At 32.8% G+C, this 24,402-nt stretch overlaps 2 protein-coding genes and 1 long non-coding RNA gene across 3 annotated transcripts; 1 reads left to right on the top strand and 2 right to left on the bottom strand.

The window, feature by feature from the left end:
• The first annotated feature begins 5,734 nt into the window (after positions 1-5,734).
• LOC108460179 (TORTIFOLIA1-like protein 2) lies at positions 5,735-12,208 on the top strand. Its single transcript, XM_017759558.2, has 9 exons — positions 5,735-5,958; positions 6,091-6,144; positions 6,961-7,668; positions 7,846-8,040; positions 8,121-8,223; positions 8,468-9,132; positions 9,476-10,183; positions 10,846-11,011; positions 11,680-12,208. The coding sequence occupies exons 3-9, from the start codon at positions 7,018-7,020 to the stop codon at positions 11,691-11,693; spliced, it is 2,502 nt and encodes an 833-aa protein (XP_017615047.1). The 5' UTR covers positions 5,735-5,958; positions 6,091-6,144; positions 6,961-7,017; the 3' UTR covers positions 11,694-12,208.
• A 384-nt stretch (positions 12,209-12,592) lies between these two features.
• LOC108460185 (probable serine/threonine-protein kinase PBL17) lies at positions 12,593-18,598 on the bottom strand. The gene is made up of 6 exons (XM_017759562.2): positions 17,859-18,598; positions 16,019-16,323; positions 15,104-15,239; positions 14,236-14,372; positions 13,909-14,032; positions 12,593-13,436 (listed from the first exon to the last, which is right to left on the bottom strand). Exons 1-6 carry the CDS (start codon positions 17,935-17,937, stop codon positions 12,853-12,855), a joined length of 1,365 nt encoding a protein of 454 aa, XP_017615051.1. The 5' UTR covers positions 17,938-18,598; the 3' UTR covers positions 12,593-12,852.
• A 1,637-nt stretch (positions 18,599-20,235) lies between these two features.
• LOC128296571 (uncharacterized) lies at positions 20,236-21,567 on the bottom strand. The gene is made up of 2 exons (XR_008287205.1): positions 21,077-21,567; positions 20,236-20,507 (listed from the first exon to the last, which is right to left on the bottom strand). It is a non-coding gene; the product is annotated as an uncharacterized LOC128296571 (long non-coding RNA).
• Positions 21,568-24,402: the final 2,835 nt, after the last annotated feature.

Consider the following 24,402-nt stretch of genomic DNA (forward strand, 5'->3'; position numbering starts at 1 on the left):
CAATGAACGCAGATCATCAAAGATCGTGACGAAAAAGGACATACGACAAACATGCCTAAGACACATAGCATAATATGCAGGCATAAAGACAGTTAAGACAAACATGTGCATATCATGATAATATCATGCATGACATATCCAGGTACTCTAGTAGAGCAAGAGGATATGATGATAGCTGTACTGAATCAAAGGAAAAGACACATGAGTTCAACCAGATGACAGGTTTTGGTATTTTGATGTTTTTATTTCTGTTTTCAAGATTCAACTCATATTGCAAGAAATGAGTTGAGCCACAAGACATGTTGAGGTATTTTCAATTTCTGCTTTTCAAAAAAAAAATCAACTCATATTGCGAGAGGTGAGTTGAGCCTCAGGACACGCTGAGGTATTTTCAATTTCTGTTTTTTCAATTTATGCTTTTCAAAAAAATCAACTCATATTACGAGAGGTGAGTTGAGCCTCGGGCCACATGCCGAGGTATTTTCAAAATTTTGTTTTTCAATTTCTATTTCTTTCCAAAAATCAACTCATATTGCAAGAGGTGAGTTAAGCCTCAGGACACGCTGAGGTATTTTCAATTTCTGTTTTTTCAATTTATGCTTTTAAAAAAAAATCAACTCATATAACGAGAGGTGAGTTGAGCCTCGGGCCACATGCCGAGGTATTTTCAAAATTTCATTTTTCAATTTCTATTTCTTCCAAAAAAATCAACTCATATTGCGAGAGGTGAGTTGAGCCTCGGCTCGCATGTTGAGGTATTTTCAATTTATGTTTTTTTCAATTTATGCTTTTCAAAAATCAACTCATATTGCGAGAGGTGAGTTGAGCCTCGGGTCACATGCCAAGGTATTTTCAACATCTGTTTTGCAAATTCTATTTTCAAAAATCAACTCATATTGCGAGAAGTGAGTTGAGCCTTGGCTCACGTGTTGAGTTATTTTCAATTTTTGTTTTTAACGTCTAGTTTTAAAGAGTCAATTCATATTGCGAGAAATGAGTTGAGCTTAGGGTCACATGCCAAGTAAAGAATAAAGATTGGAGCCGATTGAAGAGACCAGATTTTGTCTCCCTGAAGTTCCAGTGGAACTGATCGAGGATATCAGATCTTGCCTTTCTGAGGTCGCAGAAGAAAAAACCACGAACCTTATCTCACTGAAGCGATAGAAGTGCAGATTGAAGTTGTAGATCTCATCTTTCTGAAGTTACAGTAAAGCAGATCGAAGCCACAAATTTCATATCCTTGAAGTTTCATTGGAGTAGATTGAAGCTACAAGGCGTATATCAGAAGATGCAGTGGATTGAACCAAAGCTACAAGATACGGTGGACTAGAAAGAGACTACCTGAATAAGAGGAGCACCAAAAAAGTCAAGACTCAGCAAGACTGGGCAAAATTGGCCTTTCTTTGTGTCTTTGCTCTATTCCCGTTACACGACAATGAACAAAGAGGGGCAGCTTTTATAGGCCAATTTTGGGCCTGTTTACATCAAATAAGCCCATTTACATTAAACCCCAAGACCCAAATATCAAACCCAATACACATCTAAATTAACCCACAATTTTAACGCACAACCCAAATACCTACAACTAACCCAAAACTAAACCTAACAAACCCTAGCCGACTTAGCCATTTGCCCACCTGCCCTTTGACACCAGCCACCAGCACCATCCCCTGGCGCCACCAGCTCTGCTCCACCGGCCATCAACCCACCTGCAAGGACAAGTAAACACGCAACAAATAGATTTAAGCATTGAAAAGGCTATAAAAAGCCATGAAAACCAATGTAAAAGAGATTTTTTTCGGTAAATTTTTGATAAAAAGAAAAAACATTCGATTCTAAAATAGCAAAAACAGAATAGCAATTCCAATTATACGAAATCACGACTATCATACCAAATCAGAAGACCCAAGGTACTAAAATTGAAAGCTAAAAAAAAACCTAAGGTGACTATTGTTTTCTGTTTTTTTTTTCGTTTTTGTTTATACATTCAATCTACTCTATTTATATTTATATACATAAATATGTAATATAAATAAAAAATACAAAAAAATAAAAAAAAGGAGAGCTTTTACCTTTCTCCTCAGCATGGCTGCACTAGTGGGTGGTGTCTTACTGACTTCGCAAGATACCACGAAATCCCTTTCTCCTCCCTTCTCTTTTCCTTCTCTCTTCTTTTTTTTTCTTTCTCTCCTCACCAAATGATTTTTTTGTTAATTTTAGGCCCTATATAGCCCTCCAAAACGACGTCGTTTTGGGGGCTGCTCTTTAGCCCCAAAACGGCGTCGTTTTGGCCTAACCCGTTTGTTGACCCGACCCGCTCCAAGGATTCGCGTGTTTTTCATTTGAGGGGCTAATTGTACTTTTAGCCCCTCCGCTTTTTCATGCCTTTACAATCAGGTTCTCTTTGCTTTTAATTCGGCCCTAGACTTTTGTCGTGCTTTTCAATTTAGTCCTTAGCCAAGCGCAGCGTTTTAATAGTTGGGAATATTGCGCTTTTGGCCCCCCACAGTTTCATGCGCGTTCTAATAAGTCCTTTCCTCCTTATTTTCTTTCAAATTAGACCCAAAATTTAGTTTCCCAATTCAATTTAGTCCTTTTTTTACCTTTTTCTCGTTATTCTACTTTAATTTTATTATTATTATTATTGTGTGTTGTTATATATATATCTTTAATACATATATGAATATATTTAGGTAATATTATTAATAATTATTAGTATTTCTAATGTGTCTATATTATGTATTATATTATGTATATATATATTTTATACATTATGTATACTTTAAATATTATATCTTATATACTATTATGTATATTTTAGCATATATATATTTGTGGAGCATTGTCAATAGTTTTTTATTATTATTATTTTAATATGTATATATTGTGTATATATTTTAATACTAAATTATATATATATATATATATATATATTTATATTATGCATATATTTCAAATATTATATATTAAGTATTTCTAATATCCTTATTATTTACACCTATATACGCACGTATCTATGTAGCATGTTAATAAATTCATTTTGTATTGTTATCATTGCTAATGTATATGTATATATCATATATGTTTTATATATATATTATGTATATATATTTTCAATATTATTAGTTATATTTTTATATACTATTCTATGTACATATTTCCATATCATCTTATGTATATATATTCTTAAATACTATTATATGTATATGTATATGTATATTTTAATACCATATTGTGTATATATTATTATTACATTTATTTTATTCCTACTATATTTATTATTAATATTAGTACATATATTTTATTATTCTTGTATACATATTTTATATATAGTATTATTTTCAGATATCATATTATTTATTATTATACCTATTACTTTCATTATTATCACTTATTGTTTTATTTTAATATTATGTATACATTTTTCATATATGTCAAGTACATACATTTTTTAATATTTATTTTATATATATATGTATATATTGTATATAAATTTTAACATTACTAGTTATATTTTTACTATCTTAGGCATATGTTTCAAACACTGTGCATAGTATATTTCTAACATTATTACTATTCATATATATATATTTTTACGTATATACTCTTAATATCATTATTGTGTATATATATTCGTCGTTTCCATTGCATGTTTAATTCTAACATTATGTTTAATATCGCATATATTTTCATTGTTTTTTTTATATATATTTGTCACACTTATATTTGCTTCAATATATTTCTAGCTTTGTCATTTATTTATTTGCATTGCATTAGTTCGAAAATCTTATTCTTGTTTTCTAATTAATTTCAATACTTAAGGCAACGTATCGGTTTAACACTAAGTCGCCGATTTCATCGCTATGTTGGGTGAACATCAATCGACTCGTGTTAAAACGGTATGTCTTTCTCAAAAATCAAAAAAATTGAAAATTCTTATGTTTCAACCAGATCACAGCTAAATGTTACATTGAACTCGTATTTTTAAAAATTAAGGCGACACGTATTTTACAAGATACCAATTTTGGGCGTCGTGAGGGTGCTAATACCTTCCTTGCGCGTAACCGACTCCCGAACCCTAATTTTTCTCTGATTTTCGAAGTAGACCTAAACTTGGCCTTCTTTTTGTTTAAAAGAGATAAATTTATTAGGTGTCCGATCACACCTAAAAAAAAAAGATCGGTGGCGACTCCCCTCTTTATTTCAAAATCAAACTTCAGTTTTCAAGTTTTCACTAAATTGCCTCAATTAGCGACCGAAACTAAAATTTTACGTCGCTACAATATGAAATTGACGGACCAAAACTTGTTTAAAGCAATGGTTAAAGCTTTTATTTGACTTTTATATAATACTGAGTTCAAATTTTAACATTCTTTTCCTCCTCCTCAATATTATAACAAGGAAAAATATAAAATTTTAAAATATTTTTACATGTATTATTTTTGTAAATTCAAATTTGTTATTTACTGTTATTAAAACAATCATTAATTACTAGTATTATTATTCACATATGAATTGAATAAATTTGTTGAATGTTGGAATTTAATAATACAAAATTATTTTACAGATTTCAAATTAAATTATAAAATTTAATGATAATTATTTGAAAGTTAAAATTGACATCAACATTAAATTTACTATAAATATTGAGTATAATTTTATAGGTTTAATATAACATTTGGTATCTCTTTTGTTAAGAGAATTCAACATATTTTATCTCAATAAGAAAGGTGGTTCATACGACACATTCATAAAGAAGATAATCAAGCAACGGACATCCTAGCTAAAATGGCCTTTGCAAATGAGGAAGATCTATACTTATTTGAAAACTCACCATTGGAGATTCAAGAAACTTTAGAAGATGATATTGCTAGGGGTTCCTTATTCCCTAGTTCTTCTTTGTAATCTCGTGTTTTTCCTTTAGACTATCTTTTCACCCAAAAAAAAATATATATTCGGTTCCCGAAATTGACATTTTTTTTTTGTACTTAATGTGGTGCCTTAATTTGACAAATATGATACATGTTATTCCAATATATTAATGATGTTTATTTTTAATATGGTGACAGAAGTAACCGATACGCCTTTAGTGTATTGGGGTAATTTGTATCACATTTGTCAAATTGATGTATTCCATTGAAAAAACTTAGATACTAAATTAGAAAAAGGTGACAAGTTATAGTACCAAATGTTATATTAACTCAATTATATATTTAAAATATTATCAAAAGGTTAAAATATGACATAAATTTATGTACTCTTCACAAATTTAGAATTTAGTCTTTATATTTTTATTTTAGGAATTTAATATTTTTACTTTTTAAATTTTAAAATTCAATTTCAACTTATAATATTGTTAAAATTATTTTATTAAATTAAAGTTTATTACACGTTATTGCTTTAGTTATATGGTCACTAAATAAGTTTTATTTTATTTTAAAAGTCACATCAACAAATTTAATAAAAAATCGGTGTTAAAAACTAGACCTGAATGTTAAAATTTGAAAAGTAGAGGGCTAAATTTATTTTAATTACATTACTATCAAGTGAATATTTTTTTATTTCAAAATATTACACCAAAAGATTTAATAAAAAATTTAATAGTGTTAATAATCGGACCTAAATTCTAAAATTTAAAAAGTAAAGAGACTAAATTCTGAAATTGTAAATAGTACATGGACCTATTACATATTTTAACCATTTAAATAGAATCAAAATACGCATATTCATGCAATATATCATTATCAATAAAAAAATTTGAACGCAGAGGAGAAAAGACGATCGAAGCCGTCAAAAAGGACACTTGGAGGAAATCAAAGGTCACGCACAGTTAAAATGCTCCCCAAAAATTCGAAACACACAGTATAGGCGCGAAAACTGAAGCCAAAGCCAAATGCAAAAAAGGAAAACACAAGGCACGGAAAAATTCATTTGTGATTTGTGCAGAGCAGACAACGGGTAAGCTTTTCTTCAAATTTTATTTTCTCTCTCAGCTCACTCTGAGATTCGTGCCTTTTTCAATTTAAAAAAATTAATATATATTTTTTAAATTTAAAATTTGTCTTTTTTTTTTAATTTTTATTTTTTCAGGTTAATCAGCTTTGGAGCTTCGTTCACAGATTTTTTTTTTCTGGTGTTTTGGGAGTAAGTTGCTAAACCTTCAATTTTTGTTTTCGTTGCTGTAAAATGATGTTGTTTCTCGTCCTTGTTTTAGTATTCTATACTTTGTTACTAAGTGAGCTTATGGTAGACATTTTATGAAGTTTTTGTTTGTTTAACAAGAAAGTCTAAGGAAAAATGGAAAAAGGAAGTGGAAATTTTGAAATTGGTGATCTTAAGTTGCTGGGGCTTAGAGCTTTTTTTTTTTAGGTTGACATTTTATTAAGTTTCTGTTTGTTTAACAAGAAAATCTATTCTATCAAAAAAAAATCTAAGCTAAAGAAAGAGAGGAAGGAAATGGAAAGATTGAAATCGATGTCCTGCTGGTTTCAATTTAAGCTGGGGTTTAGAGTTTCTTTTGGTTGAGAGTTTATGAAGTTTCTGTTTGTTTAACAGGAAAATCTAAGGAAAGAAAAAGAGAAAGGAAATGGATATCTTGAAATCGGTGCTTTCTTGGTTTCAATTTAAGCCAGGGTTTTGTGTTGTTCTAGGGTTTGGACTTTAGAGTTTTCCTATTTTATTTTATTTTTCAAAAAAGGGTTTCGTGTTTTGTCACTTTCAGAATGGTTTTAACTACTGTAATTCTCTTTATAAGATCAGTTATTGTTTCCTTTTCTCCTTTTGTTTTTTCTTCCAACATTTATTGTAATGGGAATGGAAAATGGTGTTTACTGTTTCTAGTTTTCCATGTTGTTTTACTCTTTCTTACTATATAAATACTTGAAACTTTTATTGCTATGAAGAATTCTTACATTGTTTTCCTGTTTGCCTTTTCTCTTTGCAAATTCATGTTACGAGCAGCGGTGCATCCTTTAAACTCTTTAACCCTGTGAAAATAGCTTGATAATCGGTAACAAGATGAAGGCACACATGCATAGGAAAGCCAAAGGACCCTCTAAGATCAACTCACAACAGGTAGCTTTTGAGCTAAAGAATAAGGTGAATCTTGCGCTGAACAAGTTAGCTGATAGGGATACATATCAACTAGGAGTTGATGAGCTTGAGAAAACAGCAGAATGTTTAACACCAGATAAGATTTCCCCATTTTTGTCGTGTATATTGGATACTGATTCAGAGCAGAAGAGTGCTGTTAGAAAGGAATCTGTCAGGTTGATGGCTACATTAGCTAGATTTCATCAGGGCCTCATTCTTCCATACCTAAGTAAGATGGTTGCTAGCATTGTTAAGAGGCTTAAGGACCCAGACTCAGTTGTGAGGGATGCTTGCCATGAAACAATTGGTGTTTTGGCTTCAAAATTGAGTAATCATGAAGATGATAATAATGGAGTTTTTGTTACGTTGGTGAAGCCACTTTTTGAAGCATTAGGTGAACAGAGTAAGCATGTGCAATCGGGTGCAGCATTGTGCTTGGCAAGGGTCATTGACAATACCCATGATCCTCCAGTTTCCATTTTGCAGCGGATGTTGAGTCGGACCATAAAATTGCTCAAGAATCCACACTTAATGGCAAAATCATCAGTAATTGAGTTAAACAGAAGCATTATTCAGGTTAGTTTTAGCTTGGATGTCTAAGAAATGACACAGCAAGTTACATATAAGTTGTTACTGTTTCAATAATGGAGTTGGTTTTATCTGATGCTCCTTCTTTATCATTGTTTTCTGTCTATTGTTTATAATATACCTGCTTAAATTATGGTAAAACTTGCATTTTAATGTTCATTCCAGGCAGGTGGTGCTACAACACAAAGTCTTCTCGCGGCAGCAATGGCTAGCATTCAAGAAGCCCTCAAAAACAGTGACTGGACAACACGCAAAGCTGCTTCTGTAGCATTGGGGGAGATTGCTTCAAGTGGTGCTTCTTTTCTGGGATCTTTCAGGGCTTCTTGCATCCGTTCCCTTGAGTCTTGTCGTTTTGACAAGGTTAGAATTTGTTAAGGACTTTTACTCTAGGGAATTTGCTCATTGATTGTACCATATTATTAGGTTCTTGTCTCTTATAGGTCAAACCAGTTAGGGACACAGTACTGCATGCCCTTCAGTACTGGAGAAGCATTCCCGGACCTGATACTTCTGAACCTTCTGAGGCTGGATCTTATGTAAAAGGTTTAGGAGCTGGTGCCGTTTACTCTTTATTTGTACAGAATCTTACCTTCTGAATTTTTTTCACATATCATATATAGTTTAGGTGGCATTTGATTATGATAAACTAGTCTCATTAAGTAGCTTCTGCAGCTGGATTAGGAAGAAGTCTAAATTTGACTAAATATGATATGGTGATATTTTGTTTATGTTACTAGTCTCTTCCCTCTTCTTAATGCTCCTATTTGCTTGTTTATACTTTCTGCAGAAAACTTCTGTGGAGGTGATTCCAGTGACATAACAAGTAACAATGACTCTTGTTGGAAAGATGTCTCAGGGAAGAAAGTTACTACAAACCCAGCTATAAGAAGGATACCTCTGTCTGTTAGAAAGACATCTCAGAATTATGTCCAAGACCCTCAACATTGCAAAGATGATGATTGGCATATTGAAATTTCTGTTTCAGAGAAACATAATGTTTCTTTACCAGACCTTCAGAATGAAGAATCTGAAGGAAGCACTATCACCAAGACACTGGATAGAATGATGCCGGACACTACAAGTACACAAGATATAGGGTATGAGTTTGTCCCAGTGGATGACAAACAAGAGTGTTCTTCGGTGTCTAACCTTCTTAGTGACAACTTTGGGTCCAAGTTTGTAACTGTTGCTCATGACCATATAGCTGAGGGACATTGGCAGAAGTCTATGGGACGAAGCCAGCGGTTTGCAGGTGAAGAAGTTAGTAATGAAGAAGATGGTGTGTGCTCTGGAAAAATTAGGGACCGCAGAAGTCTTGATTCAGCAGTCAATGAATCAAGTCCGGAGACCGTTTCAATGTGTTGTTCACGGATTGAGAATAAAATTGTTGGCATTCAGAAACAGCTTTCGGAGATTGACAGCAAGCAGTCCAGCATGATGGATCTTCTCCAGGTAAATCTCAATAGACAATAGGCGCAAAACATTATGCTTTCCAATGTGCAGATTTCATCACTATGAAGGACTGACCTTGGCAGATTTTATACTTTTGAAGAATATAAAGTTGAAATCTGGAGCATATGAGTCATTATACTCACTGATCTTGTCTCATCCTATTCTGTCCATTAATCCTAGGCCCCAATTCAAACTGAGCACTATTTGTATTATCTAGAGGTCTTGAGTTTTTTTATTTTCTATCTCTATGTTTGAAAAAGTATTCTTCCAGTTGTAATTGCTCCACGGCTGATATTAACCTTTTCATTGCAAAGAATTATATTATGAATTTTATTTTTTTTAGGTGTTTTCAACTGGTATAATGGATAGCATGTCCATGCTACAGTCAAAGGTCTTAAGTTTAGAACATGTAGTAGATCGTATGGTGCAAGACGTTATGCAGGGAGGGAAGCATCCTGGTTTGGTGAATTCCAGACTTGAGAAGCAGGGTGAAGGTGCTTCTTCCAGACTGTCTTCGTGCACTCCAAGGGCTTCCGTAGATATTTGTAACAGACAATCTTCTTTGCTGTCAGTGAAGAATTCTGATGTTTGGGAGGAAAAAACACTTGGTAGAAATAGGTCACCCAATTGTGCAAAGCAGGGCATGGAGATATGGACTAATCATACTGTAAAATTTTGTAGAAATCCAACTGGGAAGGAAGTGCACAAAAGCTCTGGGCATGGGGGACAAGGCATTGGCCATATCAGAAAAAGTGAAGCTGCCTCTACTTGTTCTTCCATTCCAAATGTGAGTGGCAGACAGAAGTATCCAGACAACAAAGATGGTCTATGGCAACATGTGAAAAGTCTTCTATGCCAAGGGGACCTAGACTCTGCGTATGCAAAAGCTCTATCTTCTGGAGATGAAATTGTCCTCATTGAGCTTCTTGATAGAACTGGTCCTGTTCTAGAAAGTCTCTCCCAAAAGAATGTCTACAATATTCTCAGTACTTTGGCATCATACCTCTTGGAACAGAGGTTTATGAACTGTATTATCCCATGGTTGCAGCAGGCAAGTTATAGATCATATTATTCAGACTCCTGATATACATGATTATTTATCACATTCTGGAAGATGATAGGTTTATATCTGTTCCTTTGAGATATATAATAGAACCTAATGATATGGCCTTTAATATTGTTAAAAACATTCATGCATGTTGTCTGGTCAGTAATGTTGTGCACTTGTGCCCTACTTATCTTGCTTTTCCACTTGATTGCCTAGGCATTGTAACTGTGTATGGCCGTCCAAGGGTGAGTACTTGACGAACATGGTTGTTTTCTATTTTCTCTCTAAAGTTCTATCATTTTATTAATTGCCCCTCTAATTTTTTCCATTTTTTCCAGTAATGCTATTTATACACCTTCAAACTTCAAGTTAAGAAAAATTATTCTCTTGGTTTAGTATTAAACATATTACCTGACAAAAAATGTTTCTTGATGTCTTAAACATATTACCTGTAAGAAATACTATCAACCATCAAAGATGTTTTTCTAATAATCTTGAAAGTCAAAATCATAAAAGCTGTGGTGACGGGTTAATGCTCTTGTTCTGTGTGATAATTTGGCTTGTCTTGTCTTGAGCCTTGTAGTGGCTTATCACTCAAATTTGATACATGAAATTTCTATGTTTTCAAGCAGTACTTTTAACCCACTATGATCCTTGGTTTTTAGGTGGTTGATTTGAGTGCTATACATGGACCAAATCTCCTTATTCCCTCTGCTAAAGTAAGAAGGGAGATTTTATCTGCAATTCAGGAGGCCATGAACATGGAATTTTCTAATCCTGCCGAAAGAAGATCAGTTACATCACTGGCAATAAGGTTCCACCAAGAATGGGGTAAGTAAATATGCTTGTGTTTGATTTCATTTGTCACCCAGGCTAGAGTAGAGAGAACAGCTTCCCTGTTTCTGAATTTCCTGAATCTACTCCTCCCATGCAAAATGGGAAAGAGGAAATAGTAAAAAATAAAAATCGCTGAAAGGATTTGAGAGGACTCGTAGTTCATAATTGTGCTTGATCTTGATTCATGTATCCTCAAATAAGACTTCAAATTTATGTCCTTTAGATATGAAAGACATCTCCATTAGTTTGTAGCTTACCATTGTCATTTTCTATTTTATCACAATAGTATTTGCTTTCACTTTTAAGATTTCCCGACTAAATGTCAGTTTCTTGATGTTTACTCAAGGCTATGCCAATATACCATTCCTTTATGTGACAACTTATTACTGCATACTTGGCATTGTCAAGGGTTATTATCCTATACAATGCCAGTGGAGTAAAAAGCTCCAAAAGTGGGTCTGGGTTGATGCCATTTCTTTTTAGGTATAATAAAATAATATTTAAGAATTAAAAAAGACACTTGGCATTTTCTTAGACCTGCTTGTGGAATTTTTTTACTCCACTAGCAGTGGACAGAATAATTATCGTTTGTCAATATAGTTGCTTTCAAGAAAGTAAATTCACTTGTTAGTTCTTGATGTATATTTTTTCTTTATTAACAGGGAAGTGCTCATAGTTATGAAATCGTTGAACAAAAATTCTGCTCTTGTTCGGTTCATCGGAAGAACAGCACTAAGCGGTATATGCTTTGTCCCTTGTCCCGATTGTTTTTGCTGTATAAAGGTCCATCTTTACGAAGTATTCTATAATTCATCTGTTCAGGTACCCTCTGTCTTTTATTGCAGTAGTGCATGTGGATTGTTTAACTTGTTTTGGTTATTAGGTATTAGCTTGTTAAAAATTCTTCAGCAAGTTTCCAATCTTCCCAGTATTTGTCTCTTTGCTAGTCTATGCTTATCTGTTTTTCCAGAGAGCTAAAATGTTCGTTTTGAGATACAATTTCTAAACAAGAGTTCGATATAAGATGTGTTAACCGATGTTTTCTGAACCGGACCGAGAACTAACCGGTTACTGGTATATCAGTCTAGACATACGGGTTTAACCAGTCTTTGACTGAACCGCTTGAAACCAATGAAAAACAGAAAATGGGAACAAAATCAGCAATTAAATTGGTTGAACTAATTTTATAAATTCTTAATATATTTTCATACTGACAATTGAATTAGAAATTAGTGATCTGACACGGTCGACTATCAGTCCGGTTATTAAATATTGGTGTTAACTATTGGTTTAGAACAAGTTGGAGATGACAGGATGTATGCCCTGGAAACTGATCACTTGATAGTGATACAAAGGTCCGTTTGCCGGTGGCCGATGAACCCCAATTTTCACCCGAAAGGAATTCACGGCCTCCTAATCACGAATCCGAACTCAGATTTTTCAAGAAAAAAAAGGTTACCGAATGGCTTAAACCCGAAGCCCAAAGATTGAATCCAAGTCATTGGATTGAGGCCGAACTTGATAGTAGGCCACTTTGCTAGTGAAAACATAGGTGAGTAAATTGGAAAATAGAAGTTCTTTTTTATGGGGGGTGTGGGGATTTGGTTTGCTTAAATTATAATTTATCATTTAATTCAAGTGAAAGAAATGTTGGGATGCAAAACTTACAAAGTACAGAAGCCATGCCAGCACAAATTGACCTACCATTTGAGACCAATACTTGCTGACCAATCTTCCCCACCATTCCCAAAATGGTAAGGACTAATGGGCAAAGATCCAGGCACTATTAGAGAACCAGCTCAAATATCTTCCACTGCAAGTGGAAATGGCAGCTCTCAGGTAATTCTTTTGCTAGACACTTCAGCTACATTTTCTACCTTATCTTCGGCTTCAGAACTCGATGGCTCGGAAAGATGAACCTTTGTTGGGGGTTCACTTTGGCTTCTCCCTTTTCCAGGTTCGTTTCTTTGTTTGCATCCATCTTTGTAACTTGCACTTCTATTAGGATTTCTCTTTCTCGTAATTGTCCTGGGGGACTTACGGGGAACTTCATTTACGGTTCCAACGCCGTGGCGAGACCCTTTGAGAAGCAATGCCTCTTCTTGGTTAATATCTTTTACCTGAATCGTCTCGAGACATTCGACCACTTGGCTCATTAGAGGTCGTCCTTTTGGGTTTTCACTAAGGCATAGGTAGGCCAAATGGGCTACTTTCAGTGCAGATCTAGGTGAGAATTGTCTTTCCATTTTAGGGTCTAGGATCTTTATAAGCTTCTTTTTATGGTTCAAGAGTGGTCGAGCCCACTCGACTAGGTTACTCTCTGGGCCAAGCTTTCCCTTATCCATCACTCTTCGTCCGATCAGCAATTCCAGTAATACTACTCCGAACCCGTAGACATCGCTCCTTGCTGTTAAATGGCCTGTTCATGTCAGTACCGCAACTTGGTTAGCTATTGTCATTGATTAGTATCGACATAACATGACATCATGAGTAAACTAGACCTGTCAATCTTAACCAAAACTTGATAAACTCGAATTTAAATCCAATCTAACTGGACTTCACCATAAAAATTCAACAACCAACACTTAATAAACCCAAACTCAGAAATGATCCAAGTAACTAGAAATGTCTCAAACCTCAACAAATTAGAACATTAAATGATATGAACATGTAAAACTGATCCTCAAAATAGAATGACCTGAACCCAAAATTTAAATAGATTCTATTCGAGATTAAGGAAATCTCAAATTGACCTGCACTTGAAAATGGCCTGAAGTGAAATGTTTTATAAAATTTAAAACCTAATTTGACCTGAAAATTTTAATGTATAATTCAATCCAATTAGCAGTTCTGTATAAAACTATTCTCTCACTTTCTTGCTTGTTACTAACCAGTCATAACATATTCAGGAGCAGCATAACCGTGTGTCCCCATCACTCGTGTTGAAACATGGGTTTGGTCTCCCATTGGCCCATCCTTTGCGAGTCCAAAGTCCGACAACTTTGCATTAAAGTCCTACATTTTACATGCATTTTTAGTGACGGAAACTAAAATCCTAAAAAGAGAATGCATACTAAATGGATACTTTGATTACTTGTGTCCTAGACACATTTAGATTAAGGGTTTTCTAAATTGAACATACTTGTATCTAATACTCACAACACCAAGCCCGAGTGAAACCTAATAACATTGAATAACAAAGGGGAAAGATGAATAACCGCATCGAGCAAGACGTTGGATGACTTGAAGTCTCGGTATATGACAGGTCTTCCGGCACCATGAAGGAAAGCAAGCCCTTTTGCCGCACCTAAAGCAATCCTCATTCTTTTCGACCAAGTCAAACTACAATCGGTTCCTAACAACCAGCAATAAATATGGTAAATAACAAAAGATATGCTCTTTATTTGACATGCATGCATGGTGCAAATACCTTTTAGCATATATTTTTTCTAGTAATTTTTATTATTTGGCTCGAGTGTGATTACCGGATATGATTATGTTTATCTTTTTTAATGTATTTGAAAAATCATATCCTTTGTTCATGCTCGAATAAGTTGGATATGGATATCAGAGCAACATATCTACTACTTACTCCAATATTATTAACCAATCATTGAATCAAAGGAATGCCGAAGGAACTATATACACATCATGATTGAAAAGAAAACAAATCGAAGGTTGAATCGGTTGGATCTCTTGTTTTTGTTTCACTAAGTTGAATTAGATGAATTAGCTCTTTAGTTTTTAGTTTTTATTGGTTTTGTCTAGTTCTCTAATTTTTTGGTTGAAGCTCGCCCAACCTATAGAATTAAATCATCAAACCAATCAATTCCCAATTCAACCTGTTGGGTCGGTAGGTTTAGTCCAAATTATAAATGAATATAATCCTAGTAATGCTTGGAGGAGCAAGTGATGGGCACATATCCGCACCTGACATTTACTCTTAAATCTGAGGAACATTGTATCACTTCAATTTGCTTTACAAATAGGCTAAAGTAAAGGAGGTTTTTAAATAAGTTTCATGATGGAATTTATTTCCTTTTTTCCTATTGACTTAAAAATCACTTGTTCTATCCTACCACTTACTTCGAAAAAGATGTCTTTCGAGGCTTCCACTTTCCATGTATTCATAGACAAGCAATCGATGATCACCTTCACAACAGTATCCGACGAGCTTCACAAGATTTGGATGGCTGAATTGCCCTAAATAGTTGACTTCAGCCTGCAAAACATAAAACAATTCAAACCTTAACTTGAAAGTCCAATTTGATCGGTTCAAACCACCCAAACTCAAAAAAATCTGAACAAATAACTTAAAATGACTTGAACCCAAAATGACATAAACTTGCAATAGTACGAATGGTCTAAACATGAAATTACCTGAATTTGAAATGATCTATACTTGAATGACTCGAAGTCGAAATTGGCCCAAACTTAAAATTGAATTTGAAATTTGAAAACCCAAATTGACTAAATTTAAATTGTTTCGAATCACAACTAACCCGACCCACCCAATTATGGTTGAATCCATAAAGTTGAGAAAAATATCAACTCTAAACAGCTGTTACTCAAATTTGGGTGAGAGTGCTAAAAGCCAGAATATGTATTTGAACAGATTTGTTTAATTTTATCCAAGTTTTTACATATATTTGTCCATAACAAAAATGAGAAGTCGAAATAACATGATCTCTATCTTATAATCAGAATAATAGTACAACAGCATCCGACCATATGTATGAGCATTCTTCTCCAGCTAGAAGGAACTTTAACTAAACGTGTCCGACATGTTTTGGATATAGGTATAAAGAAATGATTCTTCAAATACATGAAAAGAAGTTAAAAAAAATGACCTGACATTCACACTCGAGTCCGAGTAACCTAGGATGAAAAGTTTTCCTAGCTATGAAACTTTTTACTAAGTATTCATATATTTAGGGATAGAATAAATAAAACAGTAACACCTCAGATTAAAAGAGAATAATACAAGGAGATTGGATTTACCAGCCATTCCCTATCACCTTGGAACCCATCAGGATTAAGCTCCTTAACGGCGACTACCGTAGTTGGGTAACCAGCCTTCACCTTCTCATCTATGACTCCTTTATAAACAACCCCGAATCCTCCTTCGCCGATGATATGGTCCGGCTGGAATTCGTTTGTAGCCAACCTTGTCTCCTCATATGTTAATATGCAAACATTGTCATATCCAGGATGCTGCCGTAGATCTTTGACATCCCTGGCAGGTGTCAAAGGAACGACGGTTTGGGTTTCGGTTTCATTTGATCCCTGCGTTTCTGTTCTTATTTCTGTCAGAAATAAAGTAGTTTTAAGTCCTCAGTTTGAAGTTGTTTATGTTAAAAGAAATATTCTATAAACTTATATGAAAAGATTCAAGCATGAAATTGATACGATTGTCTTCACGAGCACTTAATTATGCCCTTGTGAGTATGATCATATGAGAAATATCAAAATTCATCCTCAGTCTGATAATTCTGTACGGGTTTAAAAAAAACAATTATAGGTCAAACAAGGCAAAATCAGAAATTGCTCTCAGTTCCACTAGTTCTAGGTTGTTCAAACTCTATTCAGTTACTAATAGTCAATGATTCCTCTAGTGTTCTTATACGATCATATTCATGAGCGCTTAATTTAAGCCTTCGTGAGAACATGATCATAACAGAAGCATCAATCATCCTCATTCAATGATTCTATACAGTTTTCAAAAGATTGGTCACACAAGGCAGAATCAGATATCAGTCTCGGGTCATTAGTTCTTGCTTTGTTCAAACTCTATTCAATCAACTAGTTTTTAGGATTCCTCTAGTTTCCTAAGCATGAAACTGATACAATCATATTCACGAGTGCTTAATTAAGCCCTTGCAAACATGGTCGTATCGGAAAATTCATCCTCTGGTCACACATGACACAAGGTAGAATTGGAAATCAGTCTCAGTTCACTAGTTCTAGCTTATTCAAACTAAATTCAATCGACTGATTATAATGATTTCTCTAGTAACCATGAAACTGATACGATCATATTCAAGATCGCTTAAATTAAGCCCTCGTGCATATGATCATACAGGAAACATCAAAATTGATCCTCATTCAATGATTCTATATGATTTTCAAAAGATTGGTCACACAAGGCCAAATGGGAAATCAGTCTCAGTTCACTAGTTCTAGCTTGTTCAAACTCTATTCACTCAACAATTTGTCATGATTCCTCTAGTTTTCTAAGCATGAAACTGATATGATCATATTCAAGAACGCTTAAATTAAGCCCTCGCGAACCTGCTCATATCGGAAACATTGAAATTCATCCTCCGGTCACATAAGGCATGACTGGAAATCAGTCTCAGTTCACTAGTTCTCAAACTCTGTTCATTCAACTAATTGTCATGATTCCTCTGGTTTTCTAAGCATGAAACTGATACGATCATATTCATGAGTGCTTAAATTAAGCCCTCGCGAACATGATCATACCGGAAACATCAAAATTCATCCTCATTATCGGTCACACAAGGCACGACCAGAAGTCAGTATCCTAATCAATCAATTCTCATGACTCCTCTAGTTTTCTTCTACAATTAATCTCATAATAACATTATACATATAAAAGCTTTCCACACTGCCACTCCCCATTTGAACAAAAAAATAAAATAAAATAAACATAACATTTTCCAAGTCCAGATTTCATCAAACAATATAAACTTAAAACAAATGTCACAACAAAACTTTCAAAAAACAACTGAAATAACATAACAAAATTTCACCATGAAAAAACAAACCCAAAGTTCCAAATCAAAAAAATAAAAATGAGAAAATGGAATTTATAATAAACCTGGACTCTTCTTCCTGCGAGATTGGCCGTGTTTAAGTTGGTTCAGCTTCTGTTTATTACTGCTAATACAAATCCCCATTAATCCAAAAATCCCACACTCTAAATCTCAACCTGAATTCGGATTTCACCTCCCCAAACCTTAAACATCGACATATATATTTATATAGATTACATTATATTATATAATATATATATGTGAAGGGTTTCTTAGTTCAATCTAAATGAAGAAAATTTTTAAGTCGATGTAACGAAAAAGAAGGGGATCTAAAATCCGATCTTGGGTAAGATCGAAACTCAGGTGGGTCTCCAAAAAATGAAACCGACCCAAAGAGGTAACCAAAAGAACTCATCAAAAAAATCAATGGTAAACAATATCTTCCAGATAGAATCCACGATAGATTAACTGTTTTCATTTTATTTTATTTTTTTGGTTTTTCAGAGGATAAGCCGCCATTAAAGGCGAACAAAGCGGAACCCAATTGTTTAGCTGCCATTGCAAATGCCATTTACTCGTTCCTAACTTATCCATGAAGCAAGGTTTTGGGTTCAATTTTATCCAATGTTTTCGGGTTTTGGATCCAAAAAAACTTCTTTTTTAGGAAATTTTTATTGATTTTTGTTTCACACTAATTTGATAGTTTCATCAACATGAGTTATGATGGTTTTTTGATCAAGTAAAGCATGAAATGTGGGGATTAATCGGATATATATTTAGATTTTTTTTTCCATTTCATTTTCCCACCATGGATCAATCGCCGGTGAAGTTGACGGAGCAGCTATTGTAATTAGTAGTGAATCGAATTGGTCTAATTTTGTCTCCGGTCTTTCTACTTTTTGAGCTTTTGAAATTTAGTCCCTTTATTTATAACACTAGTATTAACGGATTTTTGATAAATGTCACATATTCAAAATTTAATGAAAGTCGGGTATACGCTGAGAGTAAATTTATTATTATACTAATTTTAAAATAGTTATATAATTTTTTTATCGTAAATTTAACATATTTAATTAATCGTTGTTGGAGATTTAATACTTGAATGATTAAAATAAAAGCGTCTTAAAAGTTGGGTGACAAAATTACAATTATTTCTTTGGTTACTAAAATAAAAATAAAAATATTAATTAGATTCAATATCTTATATTATTGATTATATTTATCATAAAATAAAAAGGGTCTCAATTATTAACATGTTTTTGTTTTACTTATCAAATTACAAAATTTTCAATTTCATCACTAACATTTACGATTATTTTTGTTTTGGTCATGACTTTTTATATTGAAAATTAAAGATTATTGAGTTCAGTTTTACATAAAAGCAAAGGCGTAAGCAATAGAATTTTAGATAGATCAACAAATAATGACACCATACCATTTTGTATTTCTATTTTGATGGTTCAACTATATAAACTTTAAATTCCGTAACCAACATTATCAAAAACGTTGTTTTGAGTCACTATTATTTTAATGATTGTGTAATATTTTTAAATTGACTTATTAATAAATTTAACTTTTAAAGTTGATTTTAATTTGATTCAATAATTATTAGAAAAAAATAGAAAAAAAGTGAAACAATTTCTTTACAGAAGCTCTCCACTTTATTGAGAGAGTGGTTCAATTTGGTTTTATGAGCAGTCGTCATTTTTCTCTCTACGGTTGGCTATGGGGGCTCTACGAAACGAAAATGGTACTGTTTTGACCTTTTTGCCTGGTCTGATAATAATATCGAATTCTCTCTTTTTAGAATTATATATGGTTAATCTACAACTACGTTAAATAGTATTCGTAAGATTGTGTGAGACTCAGAAATGTTTGTGTATTATGTTTTGAATGTGGTTGATACCTATTTATGAGTGTAATAGATAATATGTTGCCAGATTGATTGAAGTTTCTAGGACAAGGGTTATAACATTTTGTAAGTCAGATTCGAAAACCGGGTCAGGTATGAAATGTTACATAAATTCAGTAAAACGTTTAAATAAATTAATTTATATATTAATTATAATTAATTACAATCGAGTTATACTACTCTAATTATTCATGTGCTTTCGACACATATCTAAACATAAATATAATTAAAAAGATAGTTATATCCAATATTCATAAAATAATTGAAAAGCGAACTTATAACTTAATTAGAAATCATGCCTAACATTAGGAGGGACTAATAGGGATCTCAACCAACCTTTTCACTTTGAATAGGGGTGGAGCCAATGGGAGGGCTGGTAGGGGCTCTGGCTCCACTCTAAAATGAAAATTCTTTTTATTTAAATTTTTATAATTTATAAGATTTTAAATTAGTAATGATAAAATTATATTTTGTTCCTCGTAAAAATAATAAAAATTAATTTAATCATTTAAAAATTATAAAGATATAAATTATTAAAATGGTAAGATTGCATTTTATCAAACCAATTCTTCCACTAGTTCAAACTAATTACAATCAAGCTCCAATTATTCATGTGTTTATGTAGCATATCCAAATATAAATATAATAATACCATCCTCCAATACATAAAAACATTAATTAAAAATACTTATATCCGATACTAGTAAAGTAATCAAGAAACAAACTTCATTTAACTTTAATTACCTCGTATAATTTCTCTAATTATAACACCAATTGAAACTTCTTGAGCAATAAATCATCCCTAACAACATGAAAAAAAATATAAATGAAAATTCATTGCAAAATACAAAGAGAAATGCACATAAAAGAATGCAATTAAATTAATTTCTAGGGTTTAGGAATAACACAGGCTTCTCTAGCATATCCATATATAAATATTCTTCTAAATACATACGAAAAAACATATATTAAAAATACTCATATTAAATGCTCTAGAAACAAATTTAATTAACATTTAATTCCCTCATATCATTTCTCTAATTATAGCACCAAGTGAAGTGCCTTGGACAAGAAATCATCTCAAACAACATGGTTGTTTGAATCGAACCAAGATATCAATCTAGGGAGAGACATTAAATGGACTAACCCACAAGCAAATAAAGACCAACTGAATCTATTTTTTTATTATTTTTTAATTATTTATTTTATCGAATCAATAACATGACCGATTCAACTACTAATCTAATTATGAAAATATTGCCTAACAACTTAAAAACCAATAACATATTTGAAAATTTAAATTTCACCATACAAATATAAATGCAAATCTATATGAGCATAAAAAAATGCAATTAAATAAAGAAAATTTACCTCTAGGGCATCTCATTGTTGATCATTACAGCATTACCATTAATAGGGACAAGGCTCTCAACATAAAAGTGCACTTCAAATACAGATGGAATACCTCTAATCTCAACTTTCTCAATCCTTTCGCCACACAAATCATACCACACAAACTTGTCCATAAGACTGTACCAATTGTTAAAAATTCTGCACTTGTAAGAAATGTTGAATAAAACTTTGTCACCATTTTTTGAAAAAGCCAAAGGTACTGCAAATGGAGAATCTGGAATAAATTCGGGTTGGTAGCATGATATCAATTTAATCCAAGATTCTTTAACCCCATATTCCTCCATTATCCATACATCAACCACGACAGTATCGATTTCCCTATAAGTTGCAGTCAAACAAATATAACCTCCCATGGCTTTTATGTCATAACAAAAAAGCTTATCTAAACAAAAATCCGGCAATTCAAGGAAACGGAATTCCTCGGTTCCGAGATCGAAACCAACAAGGTCTTGTTTCCCCGATTTGGGAGGTTTAAAAACCATCCAATGTAAAGCGTTGTTAGCCAAAAATCCAATTTCTCGAGCTGATAAAAGATAAAAGCAGAAATCCTTAATCCTTCTCCAACAATTTCTCCTCAAGCTGTACACCTTAGTTTCCGAATTCAATTTGCCATTACTTTTTCCAATTAATTGGACCATTCGAACCAATTTGTAGTCATCAGAAATGGGATCGTACCCAAATCCGTAAAAAAGTTGAACGTTCAAAGCAAATCGATGGAGATGAAATCTCTATTTCAGTGGAAGGTAATACCTGGAATTTTCTCGTTGAAGGGTTCCATAGAAATATTCTATCGTTGTCGTCTATTAGAGCTAGCAAACCATTGCAAGAACCCAATATTTTAATGGCTCTTTTTTGTTCACCGACTGGGTGGTTGAGTCTTTGGATTGCTTCCCCTGAGTCGTAGTTGACGGAGAAGAAGTTGTACTCATAGTGACGGAGAAGGAGGGAGTGATTGGTTTTGGTTTTGAGGGAATGGGAGAGGTGGCGTTTGATGAAATATGGATCATCGATCAAAGAGCACCAATGCTTTGATGCGCACTTGAAGCGTATAAGATCTTTTACACTTAAACGACATAGGATTTCGATCATCTCATCCAAGAAGAAGGTCTCCATTCTTAGCGTTTTTGGATGGCCACAAAGAAGAAAAGGGTTTTTTAAAAATTGTTTTTAATGATAGGTTTTTTTCTTAAATTTAAAAAAAAATGTTTTAAAATGATAGGCACTAAATTATAAAAAGTTTACAGTTTACAGTTTTAATAACTTAACTTTAAAAATTACAAAATGATCATTAAACTATTAGTGAATTTTAATTTAAGTCACTAGCTTTGTTGAGTGTTTTTCTCTATTTTCCTTAGATGGTAAGATTGTATATTTCTATTATATAATTACTATTAATTGATGTGATATCCTAAGTAGGTTCTATGCATGCCAACATCTACCCTACTCTAGACTTAACACGTATTTATACGATGGGAGTTCGCCTATACAGTGACGTGCGAACCCACATCGCACTGTCCCATGCGCGATCTCACATGTGATCTCGGAGGAGGGTTTAAGTGCCTCTTCTGCGAAGACTTAGTATCATGCGAGCCCGATACACAAGCTCAATGTGTGAGCTCGATATACAAGCTCAATATGTGAACTGTGTAGAATCTGACCCGGACCCATTCGTGTTGTGGGTTGGTAATAGTAAATATCATAACAAGGCTGTTCTTTTTTCTTTCTTAAGTCTAGCTATTGAACTTCAAGTGGTAAATTTTTTTTAAAAAAAATCATATTATAAAAGTATAAAATAGGTTCAGCCAGACTCGAGCCTTGAATGTTAAAGTCTTACGTCCAACCCATATTTCAAGTGAGGTTATTTTTTGCTCGAGCCTGTTTTTTGAACCTCATATTTTTGTCTAAATCCCATGTCTTGCTCCAATGTTAGTACGTACTTAAGCTTTTTTTTAGGGTAAATGAATTCAATGCCACTAAATAATTAATAAGTTTATGTTTTGATCACTGATTCTTAAATTGATCAGAGAATTATTTGAAAATTTTCATTTAAGTCACTAAACTATTAAATTCATTATTGTATGGCGTTCTCTGTTTGCACTACTTGCACCAATTGAAAGCTCTCATTCTCTTTCTCTTCTACAGTTCATTTTTTTCATGAAACTTACTTTAAACATCACGAATTTACAAATTAAAATTCAAACAACTTTCTTCTCTAATCTTTGACATTGATTGTTAGATCGACTTAGATTTAAAGTATATTTTTCTACTCATTAATGGTTACTAGTCTATTGTACCGATCATTGAATCGTCGCTTAAAGATTAATATTCAGACTTTTTTCACTTTAATCATTAACTTTTTTTTTACCATGACCAATATATATATATATATATATATATATATAAAAGAATATTGTTTTGGGTTACCAAAATAAAAGTAACTTAAATGTTGGGTGACCAAAATGAAAGTGTTTACTTGATGTGACATGTTCAATTATCCATCATTAGAGATTTAACATTTAGGTGACAAAAATAAAAACGTTCTAAAAGTTGGGTGACAAAATTACAAATATTTCATTTTGGGTGAGTAAAATAAAAATAAAATTATTAATTAGATTCAATATCTTATCTTATTGATTATATTTATTATAAAAATAAAAAGGGTCTCAATTATTAGCATGTTTTTTGTAACGACCCGACTTTTACCGTTACTGAAAAAGTGTATTTTCGGGTCTCCATTTCTGAAAAACGGATTCGTAAATATTTATTAAAAATATTTACGAAGTAAAATGAGTGGTTAATTAGAGTTTAATTAAGTGAATTTAATTTAATTAAGAGTAATTAAGAAAAAGGACTAAATTGAATAAAGGATGAAAGTTAAATTGTAGATTAAAAAAAATAAAGAGGACCAAAATGGAAATTATACCATTTTTCCTAAGTGAGGCGGCATAAACATAAAAATCTGAGATTTTTATGTGTTAAAATATATATTAAATTATTATTATTAAAAGTAAAGTAAATAAAAAGGAAATAAAGGAAAGAAACAAAAGAATAAAAAGAAGGGAGGAAACAGGAAACGAAACGGAGAAGAAACAGGGGAGAAAGAAAGAAAGAAAAGAAAAAGGGAAAATAAGGTTTTAAAGGTTCTAAGTTAATTTGGTAAGTCAATTTAACCCCTTTTCTTATGATTTTTGAGTTTTTTAGAATCCTAGAGATAAATAGTACTTGTTTTAAGTAGAAATTTTGAAAGTCATTAGATTTCTAAGTTTGGTTCATGTTGAATAAAA

The sequence above is a fragment of the Gossypium arboreum genome, chromosome 8 (assembly GCF_025698485.1).
Source record: "Gossypium arboreum isolate Shixiya-1 chromosome 8, ASM2569848v2, whole genome shotgun sequence".
Lineage (NCBI taxonomy): Eukaryota > Viridiplantae > Streptophyta > Magnoliopsida > Malvales > Malvaceae > Gossypium > Gossypium arboreum.

Bases quoted from the DNA above. Each gene is read 5' to 3' on its own strand.
- LOC108460185 (XM_017759562.2), bottom strand. From the start codon at position 17,937: ATGGGGATTTGTATTAGCAGTAATAAACAGAAGCTGAACCAACTTAAA. The intron at 15,240-16,018 runs GTAAATCCAATC...TATGTTTTGCAG, and splicing joins AAGGTGATAGGGAATGGCTG to GCTGAAGTCAACTATTTAGG. The intron at 14,373-15,103 runs GTAAGTGGTAGG...GCTGGTTGTTAG, and splicing joins CGAAAGACATCTTTTTCGAA to GAACCGATTGTAGTTTGACT.
- LOC108460179 (XM_017759558.2), top strand. From the start codon at position 7,018: ATGAAGGCACACATGCATAGGAAAGCCAAAGGACCCTCTAAGATCAAC. The intron at 8,041-8,120 runs GTTAGAATTTGT...TGTCTCTTATAG, and splicing joins AGTCTTGTCGTTTTGACAAG to GTCAAACCAGTTAGGGACAC. The intron at 10,184-10,845 runs GCAAGTTATAGA...CTTGGTTTTTAG, and splicing joins TTATCCCATGGTTGCAGCAG to GTGGTTGATTTGAGTGCTAT.